The sequence below is a fragment of the Dromiciops gliroides genome, chromosome 5 (genome assembly GCF_019393635.1).
Source record: "Dromiciops gliroides isolate mDroGli1 chromosome 5, mDroGli1.pri, whole genome shotgun sequence".
NCBI classification, from domain to species: domain Eukaryota; kingdom Metazoa; phylum Chordata; class Mammalia; order Microbiotheria; family Microbiotheriidae; genus Dromiciops; species Dromiciops gliroides.
This window is the reverse complement of record NC_057865.1, coordinates 100,918,341-100,938,174: the sequence shown is the minus strand read 5'-3', so window position 1 is coordinate 100,938,174 and position 19,834 is coordinate 100,918,341. Positions and strand designations below refer to the sequence as shown.

Here is a 19,834-nt window from a genome sequence, read left to right as displayed (position 1 = left end):
GGGTTATGCTAACTCAATCCCATCCAATGGGATAATTTTTCCAAAACATCCAATAGTCATAGGTCTCCATTTAAATACTTCTGGTGAGTCCTGCTTGAACTTCCAAATTAGTAAAAATTTCTATCTATTGGTCCTATCTTTGGCCTTCTAGAGAAATAAAATAAAATGGACTCCGTTCCTTTATAATAGTTCATCAAATATTAATGTAGGAGATTTTTGGAGAAAGACCTGAACTAATATTGTTACTTTAAAAATGGTTGGGGAAATGTTTTCCCATTTTTGTTGCTGTTGTTGTTGTTTGTTTGTTTTTTTTTCTGCTGTTAGTGAGCTGAAGAGGTGTCTAGAAGTGGATTGAGATTTCATCAGCTCTAGAATAAGCATAATATATAAGGAATGGAACGTTCTATCTCACTGACTTTTCTGCTGAAGTTCCAAGATCCAGAATTTATCAGCAATTTTATATTTGCTTTCCCCCGTGCCTTAAATGTTAATACTTAGTTCAATTGGCTTCAATTTCTTCCTCTCACATAGTAACCTATGTTTTAGGACAAGTGATAGAGTTGGTGATAAAAGGTGATGGAATAAGATGAGTAAAAAAAAAAATCATCATGAATATTCTGAATACGGAGACCACAATGAATATTAGACAAAAAACTGGATTCATTGAATCCAAGAAGTTGTTAGGTTACTGTATAATTAACTATTTTTGTCTTTTGGAGCTATGATACAAAACAGAATGTGCAGAGATATTATGGCTTCTTCTAGTCCCTCAACTTTGTTCTCTTAGCTCTTAACAGTCTGGTCACTTACCACTCTGTAGACATTGTTGCCTTCTTCAACCCACTATGTAGGTAATCCCTGTTTCTATATTTATTATGTTAGTTTTTTGGTTCTTACTGGTAGAGTAAAAATGGTTATTAACTGTAATGAGAGGAAATTTTGAAAATGGTTTGCCTCTTCTCTAGATTTCGGTGCTCAATCCATATTTCTTGAGCATTGTGGTAATGGTGGAATAGGATATAAGGGATTACAAGATTTATAAAAATTAGAAAACTACCTATTTCTGAATTGTACAATAAGGTGGGCAGAGGATTTTGTCATTTTAATTGAAGACTAGGTGGCCATGATTATTAGACTTGAAACATATTATTATACTTGATTATTATGTTGAATTTTTAAACATTTCCTGCTTATATATGGTTTTTAAAAATTTGTTTAATTTTTAATTCATAGAATAAAACCAACATGTCCATAATATAGCATAATAAGAAAGATGACTACATATGAAACTACAAATCTACTGTGTACAACTTGCTATTCCTTTTAAATGTTCCATCAAGCTATCATGTAAATTTCTTTTTTTTTTCCTCTTTGTTCTTCCTTCCCCTTCACTTCCCCTTCAGATGCCCAGGATTAGACACAAATAGGTATATATATATATATATATGTAAAATTATTCCTCAGGTATTTATCAGTACTTTTTCTGGATGCAGATAGCATCTTTCTTAATATGGCCTTTATAGTTAACTTGGATATTTGTAATAGTCAAAATTACTTATCCATTTAATGTCATTCTTAAAACAATATTTCTGTTACTATATACAATGTTCTCTTGTTTCTGCTCATTTTGCACCTCATTATTTCATGCAAGTCTTTCCATGTTTTACTAAGATAATTGAGTTCATCATATCTTATAGCACAGTATTATTTCATTGCATTCATATACCACAACATATTCAGTGATTGCCCAACTGATGGGCATCCCTGCAATTTCCAGTTCTTTGTAACTACAAAGAGAGCTCCTCTAAATATTTTAGTTTATATTAGTTATTTTCCTTTCCCTGCAATCATTGTTGGAACTGAACATGGTAATGGCATTGCTGGGTCAAAGGGAAAAGGTAGTTTTATAACTTTTTGGGCTTAATTCCAAATTGCTCTCCAAAATTATTGTATCAGCAAACAATTCCATGAACAATGATTTAGTATTTCAATTTCTTCACATACCCTCTAAAATATTATGCTTTGCCCTTCAATAATTTTAGCCAAGCTGATAGGTGTAAAATAAAACCTCATGGTTGTTTTAATGTGCATTTCTCTAATCAACAATGATTTAGGGGGCATCTAGGTGGTGCAATGTATAAAGCAAAAGTCATGAATTCAGGAGGGCCTGAGTTCAAATCTGACCTCAGACACTGTGACCCTAGGCAAGTCACTTAACCCTCACTGCCCGACAAAAACAAAACAAAACAAAAACAATGATTTAGAGCATTTTTATATGACTATAATGTGCTTTGATTTCTTCATTCAAAAACTTCCTGTTCACATCCTTTGACCATTTATCAGTTGAGGAATTGCTCATATTCTTATAGATTTGACAATATATATTTTTTTATGTGAAACTTTAATCTGAGAAGCTATAATCCCCCCTCCCCCTAAGTATCTGCTTTCCTTCTGATCTTACCTGTATTGGTTTTATTTGTAGAAAACCTTTTTTTTAATTGTATGCAATCAAAATTATCAATCTTATACCTAACTTTGATCTCTGTCTCTTGTTTATTCATAAATTCTTAATCTATCCATAATTCTGATAAGTAATATATTCTATATCCTTCAAATTGTCTTGTAATATCTCTCTTCATATGTAAATCATGTATCCATTTTTGCCCTTATATTTGTAAATGGTGTAAGATATTCATCTATGCCTAGTTTCTGCCATACCTCTTTTCTGTTCCCCCCCCCAAAATTTTACCAAATAATGAATTATTTCCCCAAATCATATGTCCTTACATTTGTCTAACACAAGGTTATTACATTTATTTGCTTCTAATTTATGTAGATTTGCTTTATATCCTGTTACTTTGCTAAAATAATTGTTTAACATACCTTTTTAGTTGATTCTATAGGATTTTTCAAGTATATCATCATGTTGTCTGCAAAAAGAAATAGTTTCATTACACAATTCCTTGTTCTGATTTCTTCTATTTCTTTTTCTTCTTATTGCTATTGCTTGAATATCTAATACAATATTGAATAATATTGGTGACAGCAGGCATCCTCATTTCACACCTGATCTTCCTGGGAAGGCTCCTAGTATATCCCAATTGCAAATAATGTTTGGTGATTGTTTCAGATAAATGATTTTTATCAATTTAAGGAAAAATCCACTCGTACCAACACTTCCAAGTATTTTGAACTTTTTGAACTTTATCAAAAGTTTTTCTGCATCGATTGATAAAAATAATAAGATTTAAACGTTTATTATTGATAGTCAATTACATTAATACTTTTCCTGATAGCAAACCATCCATATGCTCTTGGTAAAACCCTGCATCATCATAATATATAATCCTTATATTGTATTACTGCATTCTTTCATGAAGTATTTTTGTATCCACAGTCATTAATAAAATTGGGTTATAATTGTCTTTCTCTGTTTTTACTTTTCTGGTTTGGGTATTAGTATTACATTTGTTTCATAAAGAATTTGGCAGGATTTCTTTACCTATTATTACACATAGTTTATTTAATACTGGAATTAATAAGTGTAAAATGTTTAATAGAATTCACTTGTTAATCCATATGGTTTCTGTGCTTTTCTCTTAGGAAGCACATTTATGTACTGTTATTTTATTTTTCTAAAATAGTCCTATTTAAATATTTTATTTCATGGTCTGCCAATCTAGGATATTTATAATTTTTTAAAATAAATATTCTTCTACTTCACTTAAATTGCTTATTTTATTGGCATATGATTAGATATAATAGCTCCTTATATTTTCTTTAATTTCATCTTTATTAGTGGTATATTCACCCTTTTCATTTTGATATTAGTGATTTGGTTTTCTCTCTCTTTTAAAATCGAATAAACCTTTTTTATCTATTTTATTTGTTTTTTTCATAAAACCAAAATCTAGTTTTATTTATAAATTCAATGGATTTTTTTACTCTCAATTTTATTAATCTCATCCTTACCTGTTAGGACTTTCAATTTACTAAGGAATTGCGGATTTTTTTTCTGTTTGTTTTTTTTTTAATTGCACATCTAATTAATTATTGTGCTCTTCATTTTATTGATGTAAGCATTTAGAGATAAAATTTTCCTTTAATCATGGTTTTATATGTTGTCTCATTATTGTCATTCTCTGTATTGAAATTTTTAATTGTTTTTATAATGTATTCTTTAAACCACTCCATTAAGATTTGATTCTTAAATTTCTAATTAGTTTTTATTCTATTTCATTGGTCCCTTATTAAATATAATAATATTGCATTATGATCTGAAAAGGATAATTTTAATATTTCTGCTTTTCTGCTTTAATTATAAAATGTCTTTGTAAAGCTACATGAAGTATGCAGAAAAGGGCATATGCCTTTTTATTTCCATTCAATTTTTCTCCAGATATCTATCATATCTACCTTCCTTGACTACTTTCTCATTTTTTTTTGGTTAGATTTATCTAGTTCTGAGAGGGGAGAATTTAAGTCCCCAATACTATCTATCTCCACCTAGAATTCATTTAACTTTTCTTTTAAAAATTTCAATGCTATAGCATTTGGTGCATTTATGTTCTCTATTGATTTTGCTCCATTGTCTATGACATTTTTATCAAAATGTAGTTACTCTGTTAGTCTCTTTTAGTTAAATCTCTTTTATCCATAACATTGTCTGAGATCATACTTGCTACCCCTGACTTTTTTGCTTCAGCTGAACCATAATAAATTCTAGTCCAACCCTTCATTTTAAGTTTGTGTGCGTCTCTCATTTTTAAATGGTTTTTTTTTGTAAACAACATATTGCTGGGTTCTAATTTTTTATCTACTCTGCTATACTTTTCAATTTTGGGGATGAGTTCATCCAATACACTTTCAGTTATAATTACTATTTGGGAGAATTTCCCTTCATCTTATTTTTACTCAGAATTTTCATTCTCAACCTCTCATTTTTTCTTTATTCCCATTATATTATCTTCTCCACTTGCCTCTTATTCTTTATTTTACCTCCCTTTCTACAAGTTCCTCCTTTATCTTCTGCCCATACCCTCCTAATCTTAATCCATACTCTCTTCTAAAAGACCCACGCTTACCCTGTACCCTAGGTTTCTTACCTCTCTATAAGTTCAGAAAATTTCTAAACCTCTCCTGATGTACACTTGGTTTTCATTTTAACACAGATGAGAGCAAGGTTCCAACACGACCAGCTCTCCACCCCACTACCTGCCTCACCATTATTACTCCTTTCTTTCAGGCCCCATTTTTATAAAACCTCCTTTTTACCATTTCCAACAAAATTTTATTTTTTAGAATCACCTCATCATACAAAAATCAGCCCCAAAACTTTTTTCAGACTACCTTAGGTATCATGACAGTTTTAAGAATATTGATAGCATTTTCACATATCGTAATTAAACAGAGTGCTTTATAATTAGTCTTCAAAGTTTTCCATATATTTCCTCTGGATTTTTTATATCAAATTTTCCATTGAGGTCTGGTCTCTTGGTTCCAAATACCTAAAAGTCTCTCAGTTTCTCAAATGTCCATTTTTTTTTCATTCAGGATTATACTCAACTTTGCTGGGTAGATATTTTTTGGATAAAACCCTAGTTCCTTTGCTTTTTGAAATATATTGCCCACCTCATAAACTTTTGATATAATTTACGAGATACCAAAAGCTTATTTTTGAAACTTTATAGTACTTTAAGCAAATGTATGTCTAAGCTATACAAAACTCATTGTATTATATTCTTTTGTGAGTACACAACTCAGCCCACCACTTTTGCAAACTACCTTAGCCTTCATTACAGTTTTAAGAAAATAATAACATTTTCACATAAGTAAATAGTTTGAATCAGTGCCTTATAATTAGTCTTTAATGTTTTCCATGTATTTCCTCTGGATCTTTAATATCAAATGTTCCATTGAGTTCTGGTCACTTAGTTACAATTACCTGAAAGTCTTTCAGTTTGTCAGATGTAGAGGTAGAATGTCTTTCGTCTAATCAGCTAAACAGATAGAGTTTTGGGCTTGGACTCAGGATGCTCTGGGTTTGAATCCTAACACAAACACTTACTAGCTATGTGATTCTGAGAAAGGTACGTCATCTTTTTCAGTTTCAGTTTCTGTATCTGCAAAATGGTGATATAATTACACATAATTTCTAGGAGCATTGTGAGGATCAAGTGAAATAACACACATAAAACACTGAGCAAATTTTAAAGTTTTCTGTACAAATGTCAATTATTATTTTAGTCATTATTGTCTTTTTAGTGATTATTGTCTTATCAAAGCTTTTACAACTCAAAAATTTCATCAGCTTTAAATTTTCCCCAAGGATGGCAAATGTGATAGGATGCAAAAGTTACCAAATCTTAGATATGTTAAAAAAAATTCCTCCCTTATAACTTTCACTGGCACTACAGGAAAATGCATTGCTCTAGCATGTTAATTTTGATAATGTCACATAGATATAGTATTTCATGCTTTTTTAAAATTTTTTGTTTTTGCAAGGCAATGAGGGGTTAAGTGACTTGCCCAGAGTCACAAAGCTAGTTTCAAGTGTCTGAGACCGGATTTGAACTCAGGTCCTCTTGAATTCAGGGCCAGTGCTTTATCCACTGTGCCACTTAGCTGCCTCATATTTCATGCATTTTTGATGTTTCATTATTTTTATAAAGAATTGCTTAAACCAGGCTGTCCTTTATGTTATTATTACCATCATCATCTTCCTTCTTCCCAGTGAGGAAGTATCTGAATATATGACATTTGGTGCCTTTCACTGTTCATTGACTATTTCCATTCCACAAGATAATAGTAATAGGTGATTTCTACTGCTGTCTTCAGTGGAAAGAACATCTGACAATTTGTACATATTTGGCTTCTCTCAAATTCAAGATACTTGAGTTATACTGGAAATGCAAGTGCTTATGAGACTGATGAGAAATTGTCCAGTGGGAAAAAATGAAAAGTTAAGAAAATGTGCTAAGATGCAACTGTTGGCTACCTCTCAATAGAAGAAACTTATGTGATCCTTTATCATCAAATTGATCTAGACTTTTAAGAATTTTGACCTATTCATCATGCAAAGTAACAAAATAATGCATTACAATTAACATTGGGCTCACAGGGGGCAGGATGAAAAGTAAATGTATTTTGTTGACCACAAAGTTAGAAGCAGATATACTCAGATTTAGTTAATGGGCAGCAGTTATAATACATCCTAATAGGGGGCAGCTAGGTAGCACAGTAGATAAAGCACTGGCCCTGTATTCAAGAGGACCTGAGTTCAAATCCAGCCTCAGACACTTGACACTTACTAGCTCTGTGAAACTGGGCAAGTCACTTAACCCCCGTTGTCCCACCAAAAAATAATAATGATAATACATCCTAATTTCTTTCTGCCTCTGACCAAAACCAGTTATACTAAAGACCTTGAAATAACTCATCCTCTCAATGAACATTTGAGGGAAACCCAAAGAATTAGAATAATTTCCTTTCCTAAGATAATATGACATTCTTTCTTCCCATCACAAGAGACATTACCTCGTCTTACATTGTAAAAGTTTACATAGTATTTCTGTACCTTTGTGTAGCTCCACACATTTCTAGTTTCCTGTATTACCAGGTAATTTTTAGAGTCTAACTTTGGTAAGGGCAACAATATGTAGCAGATCAAAACAGTCTATCAATTTATGTATAGGAAAGCAAATTAAATAATTAGTAGAGATATTTATTATTGAATTCAATCTTCTTCTTTCTGCCCTCTTCCCCAACATCACCAAAGAAGGATTAACAGAGATCAACAATTATGTTTTTCATGGGATTAAGTGGAAGTAAGTTTAACTTGCATTTTAATATCTTCCTTCAACATCTTTGTTTTCATCATAGGGTTATGGAGAACAACCAGACCACAGTGACAGATTTCATCCTGCTGGGGTTTCTTGTTAGCCCTAAGATGCATCAAATTCTCTTTGGCCTCTTCTTCCTGCTGTACACCTTCACTCTGCTGGGAAATGGAGTTATCCTGGGGCTGATTTGTCTTGACTCCCGACTCCACACTCCCATGTACTTCTTCCTCTCACAACTGGCCATTGTTGACATCTCTTATGCCTCAAACACAGTGCCTGAAATGCTGGCAAATCTCCTGGATCCAGCCAAGCCCATCTCTTTTGAAGGTTGCATAATGCAGACCTATCTCTTTATGACATTTGCCCACATTGAATGTCTTTTGTTGGTAATGATGAGCTATGACCGATATGTGGCAATCTGTCATCCCCTCAGATATAGTATTATTATGAGCTGGGGAGTATGCATTGCACTTGCTGTCACATCCTGGGCATGTGGATCCCTCCTGGCATTAGTCCATGTGCTTCTCCTCCTTAGGCTGCCCTTCTGTGGGCCTCGGGAAATCAACCACTTCTTCTGTGAAATCCTTTCTGTACTGAAACTTGCCTGTGCAGACATATGGCTCAACAAATTGGTCATCTTTGTTGCTTGTGTATTTATCTTAGTTGGGCCCCTGTGCTTAGTCTTAATCTCCTACACACGTATTCTTGGTGCTATCCTGAGAATCCAGTCAGGGGAAGGTCGAAAGAAAGCCTTCTCCACCTGCTCCTCCCACCTCTGTGTGGTAGGGCTTTTCTTTGGTAGTGCCATTATCACTTACATGGCCCCTAACTCCAGGAACTCTGAGGAGCAACAGAAAATTCTTTTCTTGTTTTACAGCTTCTTTAATCCTACCCTAAATCCCTTGATCTATAGCCTGAGAAATGCAGAGGTAAAGGGTGCCCTAAGGAGACTCCTTAGGAGTAAGAGACAAGGTTAAGGGATTGAATGGAATTTTTTTGTGTTGGAAGGGAAAGGATTGGTTATTTTGGATTTTATCACAAGATGAGTAGTGCCATGACATTAAATCAACCTTTTTTCACCTTTTTTAAAAAATTCTGAAGCTCCCTTTTTCTACTTATATCACTTCCTAGAGCATGCATCTGAACCTCTTTATTTTTACCCTGCATTTCCTTTATTTCTGTGACTTGCCTCCATACATCCTGTAATCTCATTGAAACATTTTTTTCTGTGTCCTATCCTCTCAGACCCTGAATGTGAGAGCAGTACAGGGAAATGATCTGAGAATTGGTACATCCATTCTGGAAAGTATTTTGGAACTATACTGAAAAAAATACTAATTTATGCACACCCTTTGTACTCAGAGTTGGTCGAATTTGAAGTCTATATTGTTCATGATTTAGTGCATTTTCTTTTCTTTTTTTTTTACTAACAACTTGGACTCCTTCCTTTGAAAATTGACTGTATTTTGATGTTTTTAACATTTATCAATTTGGGAATGGCTCTTATTCTTATAAATTTGAATTGTTTCCTCATATATATTGGAAGTTACAACCTTGGAGAAAATTGTGTCAATTTTTTTCTTGTTTATTCTTTTCTTCTTGTTTTGTTTTCATTTGATTTTGTTTGCCTGTTTTTAAATTATGTAATCTCAATTGTTGCCTTTATCTTTTCTGTCCATCCATCTCCTTTTTTGTCATAAACTATTATTTTTCTATTTATAAATTTGAAAGGTAATTTCATCTTTACTCCTATGATTCATTTTTTATGCTGAAGTTATGAATCCTTTTGGAATTTATGCTGAGATGCAGAATGATATGTTTAACTATACCTAATTTTGCAGTTTATCATATTATACAGATTGATCTATTCATTTGTTGATGATTTCTTCTAGATCATTTTCTAGTTTTCCCAAAATTTTTTGTTTATGTACCCTGGGTATTATTTAATAGTAGGTTATGTTCATTAACTTATATATGTTTTAAGCTAATCTGTTATTTTAAAAATAAACAAAAAACAGAAAACATAAGAACAAATGGATTTTTCTTTAATTTGATTATATCTGTATTATATTTTTTAAAGTTAGACGCATGCAATCTTATATAGACATATAATATATGATAATTACATATGTAATGAATTGTATATACATTCCTCAACTGCTCTATTTTAGCCTATATATATTATTAGTACATTGCTTTATGGCTTGAGATCTGGTACTAGTAGGATCTTCCTCCCTTTTTTCACTATTATTCTTGAGGATTTTTTTTTTTGCACCAGATGATTTTCCCCCCTAACTCTACAAAGCAATCTTTTGTTAGTATGATTTCTATGACACTAAATAAGTAAATGATTTTTAGATGGCAACGTACTTTTTACTATATTGACTTGGCCTTTTGATAGACAATTTTTATTTCTGTAATTATTTAGGTCTACATTTCAATAAAGACTGGTTTTTTGTTGTATTCAAATAATTTTTCTATATATGTATCTTGGCAAGTAAGATTCTCAAGTGTTTTATTGATTTTGTAGTTATTTTAAATGGAATTTGTCTTTTTATCCTGTCCTTCTGGGTTTTGTTGGTAATATACAGAGTTCCTTCCAGTTTACATAGATATATTTTGTATCTTGCAAATTTGCTGAAGTTATTGTTTCAATTAATCTCTTAGTTGACATACATGGGTTTTCTAAAGAAATTTTAATATTATTTCTAAAAATGAAAAATGCATTTCCTCTATGACTATGTCTGTTCTGTTGATTTCTTTTTCTTGTCTTATTGCTACATCTAATTTTTCTAGTACTCTCTAAAATCATGGTGTATGTCATAATAAACATTTTTGCTTTACTCCTGACCTTGTCAGAAAGGATTCTAGCTTATCCCCAATAAATATAATAACGGCTCTAGTTTATACATATATATTTATATGTATATATGTATTTATATATAAGCATGTATAACACATATACATAGATATGCATTTATGCGATGTTATATTTGTCACATTTAATATATTTATCATATATGTATATATAACATTGTATGTATCTAATACATGTATTAAAATATATAATACATATACACAATCAAATTTTTAAAAATCCATTTGTTCCTATCTTTTCTGGTTGTTTGAGCTTTTGTTTTTGTTTTCATCTATCACATGCTGCCATAGTATGCTTCTTGGGTACTTAACATAATGTTTTACATAGAACAAATGCTTTTTGGATTAAATAAAATGTTCTAATACCCTTTTAATTCAATAAATTTGCTTCTGTTCCATTTGTTGTTTATACAATTATCTCTATTGTAATGTTAGCATCTTGAGGACAGGAACTGGGGTTTTTTTTGTTATTGATGGTGGTGGTTTTTTTCCTTTGTATCTTTAGTAATTAACCTATTTCCTGGGCCATTTAATAGCCTAACATGTTTGTTGAGTTATAAAACACAGTATCTAAATTCCTTCTTCTACTTCCATATTTTCTCAAATTTTTGCTTACCCAACCTCCTCCCTTTTCTAGAAAGAAGCTTCTCTCCAGGCTCTTCTCTAGTTCTTCATCTTTGCCTATGAAATTTTAAAATGTTCTTCCAATCAAGTTGACCTATAATATGGTTTTGGTTCTTATTATCCCACTTTTCCTCTTTTGTTTTTTATCAGAAGTTATTTGACTCTCCTTTAAATTTTCCACATATTTCACCATCATATTGTTTCAATATAATTTTGTCTGATTACTTTTTTATGGATAAAGACATCTAAATAAGGTGAAATTTTAAATATAACATTTCCTAGTGTTATTTATTATCTATTTTTGATGTGTCTTATAGGAGTTTCAACACTGTTCCATTCATGAAGCTGTTGTTGAGGTTAATAACCCAATATATTTTTCTTTGCATTATTTTGGTTAATAATATTTGTCTTAGAGGATTTTTGCTTCATTGTATGTTTTTCATTGTTTCTTCCTTTCCTTGAACTTTGCTCTTCCTGTTATGTGAGTCTATTCTCTTTTGAAATTCTTAGATTGTTCACCTTCTCTCTACCCTTTCTTTATTTTGGAGTATTTCGATCTTTCTTCTTTCAGATAATATTTATGACCTATATCTTTATATGCCTTCTCCATATTATCTCCTAAATTTTCTAAACATACCCCATGTGATATGTTGTCACTCTGATGCCAAAGTTTTTAAAAAAATCATTATTGATATTTTTCAATTTTATATCAACTTTAATTCCCAGTATATCTTTCCTCCCCATTCTAGAATACAATCTCTTAAAACAAAGGATAAAAAGGAATCCATGAAAAAATACTAATACTTATGTGGTACTCTGTGATTTAGTACTGAATGTGCCAACAACAATTGTATTTAACTTATCATTAATCTAGTATACAAACCAATTCTGACTGAGAGAGAAGGAAAGGCCAAATTTGCAAATTTCCCCAATGATTTTTATATGAACCTTTGTTTGACATGAACCCAACTTAGTTAACATTTACAGGAATCTGTGAATGAGAAAAATACTTTTTTCTTTTTAAATAATATTTTTAATGAATCTAACTAATATTTTATTTTCCCCCGATTACATTTAAAAACAAATTTAACATTTTTTAAAAAAGTTTTTAGTTCTAAATTCTATCCCTCCCTCCCTTCCAGACATGATAGTAGTTAGAATTGGTGTTGTGGGCTCCAGTTGTCGTGCAGTTATTAGACAAGAAAATAGGTCATAATGTCCTACCTGCTTAGTAGGCATTGGGAAAGGAAAATTTACCATGGTGAGAGATAGCTGAGGGAAGGTATAAAATTGGCAGGACAAGTAAAGAATAAATGAGAAAGAAACCCAACTCTTTCTATCAAATTGGGATATAATTCCTTGAATAGAAAAACACTAACATTGTTACTGACTTTTTTAAAAAGGTACAAAGTCAGAGGCCAGGGAAAAGAAACTTGATGGACTAGAGGAACTATAGTTCACAGTACTCACTATCATGCACTGATTCTTTGTTCTATAGTGGGTTGACTGATTTATTAATTAGATTCATGAAAAAAAGGATTTATCTACAGTTGAAGCAGTTGTAGCAGAGAGAACACCAGCTCTGAGACACAAGAGGTGGGTTCAAGTTCTAGATCTGCTGTTTATTACTAACATAACCTTGGACAAGATTTTTTCACTGTTCATGATGTCACATGGTTGTGTAAAAACTTGGTGGACAAAAAAGGGTTGTGAATAGAAAAAATTTAAGAGGCTTGGCCCTAGAGAGATCTCAGAGTCTATTTGCTATGGTTCTCAAGATGAGGGGGGCAAGAGTAGTCACTGTTATAAATGGACCCAGGCTTTAAAGAGTTCTAATCCTCTCCTGAGGGGTAGAGCTCAGAGTATTTCTAAATTGCAGAACTGGGGATATTTCCATTGGGAAACCAAATATTGTATTCCAATTGAAAGTCAAGTGATAGAATCTAATGAGCCCCCCTGGGATTTATAGTTCTTTGGACTCCCCATTCTGGTTGCAAAATCACTTGAATCATATAGGGCTGTTGCTATTGCTACTGATAACATATAAACTATGCCTTCTCTCAACTTACACTTAATTCTAAGGGGATGGTGGTATGAGGTAAAAAAAATTATAGAGGTTCATGGATGCTTATTAGGCCAAACATTTTTCAGATTATAAATTTGTAACCTAATTCTTCCTTTCTCCTGGAATTTCAGACTCCAGGGTCTCATGAAACAGTCTTAAATTTTCCTCACGCAGAATTGTTTCTTTGCTTCTCTGTGGGGAGGAGGCTAGTGTTTGGGAAAGTCTGTGATTCTCCACCTACACTGAATTCTCAAGAGTATAAGTCAGAGCTAATCAAAGAGGAAAACCTTTGCTGCTGGAGGACACAGGCATCCTTCCTCAAGCTGAAGAAGCAGCCAGAGAGTTAACCTGAATCTCTAGTGAAAGCTTTAATCTTATCTCAAAGATCACCTCCCTAGAACTTGTTCCACGTTCCTGTATAGCTTCCACATGACCATACCCAGGTGGCCTTCTAGCACTTGGCTATGAGTTCTGAGCCAACTCTTTGTAGCATCTAGTTCTATAAATACCATGTCTCTTGTCCTCACTCTTCATTATGCATTGAAAAGAGGAGTTTTTGCTTATTAATAACTTGAGGTAAGAAGATAGCTCAAGTAGATTTATTGTACAGATTTCATTTATGGGCAAGGACTTTGGTATGTCTATTACTTAATTTTTATAAGAGGTGAGAAAGGTCTTTGAAAATTCACAAACTATGAGTTTTGAGAGATGGAATCAGAGATTTACTTGTAAAGGCCTTAGGAGAATAAGGAATCCATGATTTTTGTGAATAATTGAGCAAGAATAATTATGTTCTGGGCAGCTAGGGGCGCAGTGGATAAAGCACCGCCCTGGAGTCAGGAGTACCTGAGTTCAAATCCGACCTTAGGACACTTAACACCTTACTAGCTGTGTGACCCTGGGCAAGTCACTTAACCCTTATTGTCCTAACAAGAAAAAAAAAAGTTTTTAAAAAAAGAATAATTATGTTCTATATTTTTAAAAAGTCCTATTGTTGAAAGATGGTATGTAGATCAATTATTTAATTAACTAGTAAAGATTTATTAAGTACCTAATAGGTTCCAGGCACCGATGCAAATTACTGGAGATACACATACAATATATTTAATAAGTCCTAATCTCAAAGAATTTACATCTATTTAAGTTCTTGAAAAAATACATAAATTATTAGATATTTCTATCTTACCCACCCAATTGTTACATATTTAATATTTTCCATACATATAATGTATACATATATACATATATATGTGTATGTATGTATGTATATATAATACATGTGTGTATGTGTGTGCCCAAGAGGGTGTCTGGTATAGTGAATAGAGAGAGAGCCTTAGAGTCAATAGGACCCAGGTTCAAAGTTCTCTTCTCTGACACATATTGGTTCTATGACCATGACAAAGTCAATCTGAACTGGCAGGGCTCTTTGCAAATCTCTAAGACAATCTGTTGCAGAAGAGTCAATGATCTGCATAAGTAGGAATTTCCTACATCAATAAATTGTGACTCTTTGTAAAAACATATACATAGACACACTGTTCATAGTCTCTGGACATACCTTATACCTGTAAAAACAAATGTATATATGTTTGTATGCATATGTACACATATATACTGATTCCATATATGTGTGCATATTTATGTATACATTGACACAATTATATATATATAGATATATATATATAAATAATTTCCTCAGATTTCATTGCTATAGCGAGTTCTTGCTTAAGAAGACCTCTTTGAAAATAATAGATCAAAATCAGTTCCTAGAGAGTTTCTAGGGGTTACTGTCAGGCTGTTTTATTTTTTTAAAGTTTGTCAGTGTGTCTGTTATTTTTATTTTTAAAATTCATGCAAATATAATTCTTGAGAATTTCAGAAGAGTATATTTTCCTCTTTTGCTTTTTCTGTTGTATTTTCTTCAGTTTTCATTATGTCCTCCAGGAACACAGAGCCAATATATGTCAGTTGTGCAGACTTGTAGCTGGGTTGCATAGACTCTTAGGCCAACTCTCTATTCACTACATCAGACTGTTTCTTTGGTTAAAATATGTACCCATGGGGACAGCTAGTGCACAGTGGATAGAGCACTGGCCCTGGAGTCAGGAGTACCTGAGTTTCAAATCCGCCTCAGACACTTAACACTTACTAGCTGTGTGACCCTGGGCAAGTCACTTAACCCAATTGCCTCACAAAAAAAAAAATATATATATGTACCCATGAAAGAGATTGGTTTCCTTCTCACCAGAATGTAAGGATAGGGTCCTATCTGAAGGTGAAGGGAAATATAGGCTATTTTCTCAGTGATCTGGCACATCTACAGGATTCTTTGTGATCTACATAAACTATTCTTTACACATACATATTATTTACCAGAAGGTGAAGTGAATTTCAGTGAAGACAATAACATTCTTTATTACCTAGTTTTAGATCTCGGAATCTTTGAGCTGAAGGAGACTGAAGGTTATACTAATCCATCCCCAACCCATGGGGAGAATTTGTTCCACAACATCTATGTACCAATATTCATTGGACTCCATTTAATTCTTCAGGTGAGTCCTCCTTGAACTTAATAAATTGAAATTTCAAATTGCCTTCTTGGGCAATACAGCAAAGTGGACTCCATTCCTTTTCTATCAAACTCCATTCCTTGAACCTATCAAATATTGATACAGGAGACTTTGGAGAAGGAGCTCAACTAAGTTTGTGACTTTAAAAATGGTTGGGGAAAAATTTTCCTCCTATTTTTTCTGTTAGAATGAAAGAAATTAGTGAGTTGGAGACTTGTGTAGAAGCATATAGGGATTTCATGAGTTCCAGACTGAGCATAATATTTGAGAAACACAAAGTTCTATCTCACTTATTTTTCTACAGAAGTTCCAAGATCCAGAATCCATCAGCAATTTTACATCAGCAATTACAATCCAATTACCTAAACACTAATATTTATTTCAGTTGACTTTAATTTCTTCATCTCTCACATGGTAAAATATGCTTTTGCACAAATGATGGAGTTGGTGGTAAAAGGTGACAGAGTAAGGTCAGAATAAAAAAATCATAAATATTCTGTATATAGAGACTACTATGAATATTAGAAATGAAACTGGACTCATTGCCTCCAAGAAGCATTTAGGTTGCTAGAGTCTTTTGGAGTTCTGATAAAAGTTATCTAAATACTTGATTGAAATGTTCAGTTTATTAACCAAATCCATTTAAAATTCAGCACCTTATTCAAATTCCAACAATGGATTCTTGATTTTCTTGTTACATGAATTAAAAATTTAAATCATCAGTGGGTCTAGAATTTCTTCTAGATATGTGCCCCTTACTAAAACCATTGAAATAATTAACTTCTATTGAACCCTAGCAAAATTTTCCTTTTTAAGGAATAAGCAGAAATAAATAAGAGGTGATGTACAATGTCTTTTCTCTAGCCAGCTAGAAAAGATAGTGGATAGAGTGTTCGACTTGGAATCGGTATTCTCTGGGTTTCAGTTCTGACACAAAGACTTACTAGCTACGTGATTCTGGGGAAGGTGTGTTACCTCTTTCAGTCTCAGTTTCTGCATCTGCAAAATGGAGATAATAATATCACCTACCTTCTAGGAGTGTTGTAAGGATAAAGTGAGATAGCATATATAAAACACTTTTCAAATCTTAAAGCTTTTGATATAAATATTATTATTTTAACTTTTACTGTCCTCCCAAAATTGTTGACGAACAAAAGTTTGATTGTCTTTGAATGTTCTCTGAGGATGTCAAATGTGACGGAATACAAAAAGTTACTATATCCTAGGTAGATTAAAAATAATACTGGGGGCAGCTAGGTGGCACAGTGGATAAAGCACCGGCTCTGGATTCAGGAGTACCTGAGTTCAAATCTGACCTCAGACACTTGACACTTACTAGCTATGTGACCCTGGGCAAGTCACTTAACCCCCCATTCCCCCCCCCAAAAAAAAAAAACTTCCCTCCCTGACATATCATCTTTACTTTCACTAAATGAAAATGTAATGCTCTGGTGTACATTATTCTTCATGATATCATATAGATTGCCACCTAGTATTTGGTACAGTTCCAGATGTTTCATCATCTTTTTCTAAAGAAGTAGTGGGAATTAGGCAGTTCTTGGTTTTATTTCCATTGTCATACTTTTTCCCAGTAAAGAAGTATCAAACATTTTCTTTTAGTGTTCAGTTCTCAGATAACAGTAATTGGTGTTTTTTTTTTCACTGTGTTCTATATCATCAACGTCTGACAATCACACATACTTAGCATCTCTCAGATTCCATATATTTGAGTTATATGGGCAAAGTAAGAGTTTATGAGATTGATGAGAAATTGTCCAGTGGGAGAAAATGAAAAGTTAGGAAAATACCCTTAGATGCAATTGTTAGATACCTCTCAACAGAACAGTTGAGTGACCCTTCATCATCAAAGTGATCTAGATGTATAAGACCTTTGACCTATTCATCATACATAATAACAGAATCATTCATTCTCAGTTAATCTTGAATTCACAGGGACAGTATGAATAGTATTTTTTTTTTCAGCAGAGTGTCAGAGGCAGATCTCCTCAGTCTAAATGGGTGGTAGTAATAATACATCCTCACTTTTTTTCTGCCTTTAATTCAGACCAATTTTTGTAAAGATCTTCAAATATCTCACTCTATCAATGAAACTTTGAGGGAAACCACAGCTATTGTAATCATGTCCTTTCCTAAGATAGTATAGCATCATTTCTTCCCATCACGAGACATTACCTTTCCCTATACTATAAAAGTTTACATAGTAATTCTATATCCTTGTGTAGCTCCACACATTTCTAGTTTCCTTGTATTTCCATACCATTTTAAAAGTTTAACTTTGGAAGGGCAGGAATTATGTAGCATATCAAAATAGTCTACAAATGTATACTCTATAGATGTATAGGAAAGTAAGTTAAAGAATCATCAGAAGTAATTATTGGTTTCAGCCTTCTTCTTTCTGCCCTCTTCCCCCACATCACCAAAGAAGAATTAACAAAGATCAACAAAATATGTTTCATGGGACTGAGTGGAAGTGAGTTTAACTTGCATTTTAATATCTTCCTTCAACGTCTTTGTTTTCATCATAGGGTTATGGAGAACAACCAGACCACAGTGACAGATTTCATCCTGCTGGGATTTCTTGTTAGCCCTAAGATGCATCAAATTCTCTTTGGCCTCTGCTTCCTGCTGTACACCTTCACTCTGCTGGGAAATGGAGTTATCCTGGGGCTGATTTGTCTTGACTCCCGACTCCACACTCCCATGTACTTCTTCCTCTCACAACTGGCCATTGTTGACATCTCTTATGCCTCAAACACAGTGCCTGAAATGCTGGTAAACCTCCTGGATCCAGCCAAGCCCATCTCCTTTGCAGGTTGCATAATGCAGACCTATTTCTTTTTGATGTTTGCCCTCATAGAATGCCTTCTGCTGGTTATGATGAGCTATGACCGATATGCGGCAATCTGTCATCCCCTCAGATACAGTATTATTATGAACTGGGGAGTATGCATTGCACTTGCTGTCACATCCTGGGCATGTGGATACCTCCTGGCATTGGTCCATGTGCTTCTCCTCCTTAGGCTGCCCTTCTGTGGGCCTCGGGAAATCAACCACTTCTTCTGTGAAATCCTTTCTGTACTGAAACTTGCCTGTGCAGACATATGGCTCAACAAATTGGTCATCTTTGTTGCTTGTGCTTTTATCTTAGTTGGGCCCCTCTGCTTAGTCCTAGTCTCCTACACACGTATCCTTGGTGCTATCCTGAGAATCCAGTCAGGGGAAGGTCGAAAGAAAGCCTTCTCCACCTGCTCCTCCCACCTCTGTGTGGTAGGGCTTTTCTTTGGTAGTGCCAGCATAGCTTGCATGGCCCCTAAATCTAGGAACTCTGAGGAGCAAAAGGAAATTCTTTTTTTTTTGTTTTACAGCTTCTTTAATCCTACCCTAAATCCTTTGATCTATAGCCTGAGAAATGCAGAAGTAAAGGGTGCCCTAAGGAGAGTGCTTAGGAAGGAAAGGCCAATTTGAGAGATTGCATGAACCTTTATTTATGGAGTAAAGACCTGCAAGTGGGTCTATAGGATCTCTAACAATTTATGGAATAAGTGAAATGGGATTAAATTACTCTTATTTTTGTTTTACTCCAGAATCTTCAAATTGCCTTTTTCTACTGGTGCCCCCTATTAGAATGATTTCATATGCCTGACTGTTTGCCTCATCTTTCCTTTCTTCCCACACCTTGGATGAATTCATCCTGTGCTCCCATTTAAACTCACTTGTTCTAAATCCCCTTCCCTTATACCTTGGATATTTGTGTAGATAATTAACATATTTATGAATGTACTTTTATTTTTATTCTCTTAAAAGTGTTAGATTTTTATTTTATATCACTTGTATAT

General features: G+C 33.4%; 2 protein-coding genes across 2 annotated transcripts; both read left to right on the top strand.

Annotated features, from left to right (window-relative positions):
- Window positions 1-7,843: 7,843 nt before the first annotated feature.
- Window positions 7,844-8,818, top strand: LOC122729192 (olfactory receptor 2A1/2A42-like). Its single transcript, XM_043967912.1, has one exon. It carries the CDS (start codon window positions 7,886-7,888, stop codon window positions 8,816-8,818), a length of 933 nt encoding a protein of 310 aa, XP_043823847.1. The 5' UTR covers window positions 7,844-7,885.
- Window positions 8,819-18,485: 9,667 nt separating this feature from the next.
- LOC122729185 (olfactory receptor 2A1/2A42-like) lies at window positions 18,486-19,463 on the top strand. The gene has a single exon (XM_043967904.1). The coding sequence runs from the start codon at window positions 18,528-18,530 to the stop codon at window positions 19,461-19,463; it is 936 nt and encodes a 311-aa protein (XP_043823839.1). The 5' UTR covers window positions 18,486-18,527.
- The last annotated feature ends 371 nt before the right edge of the window (window positions 19,464-19,834 follow it).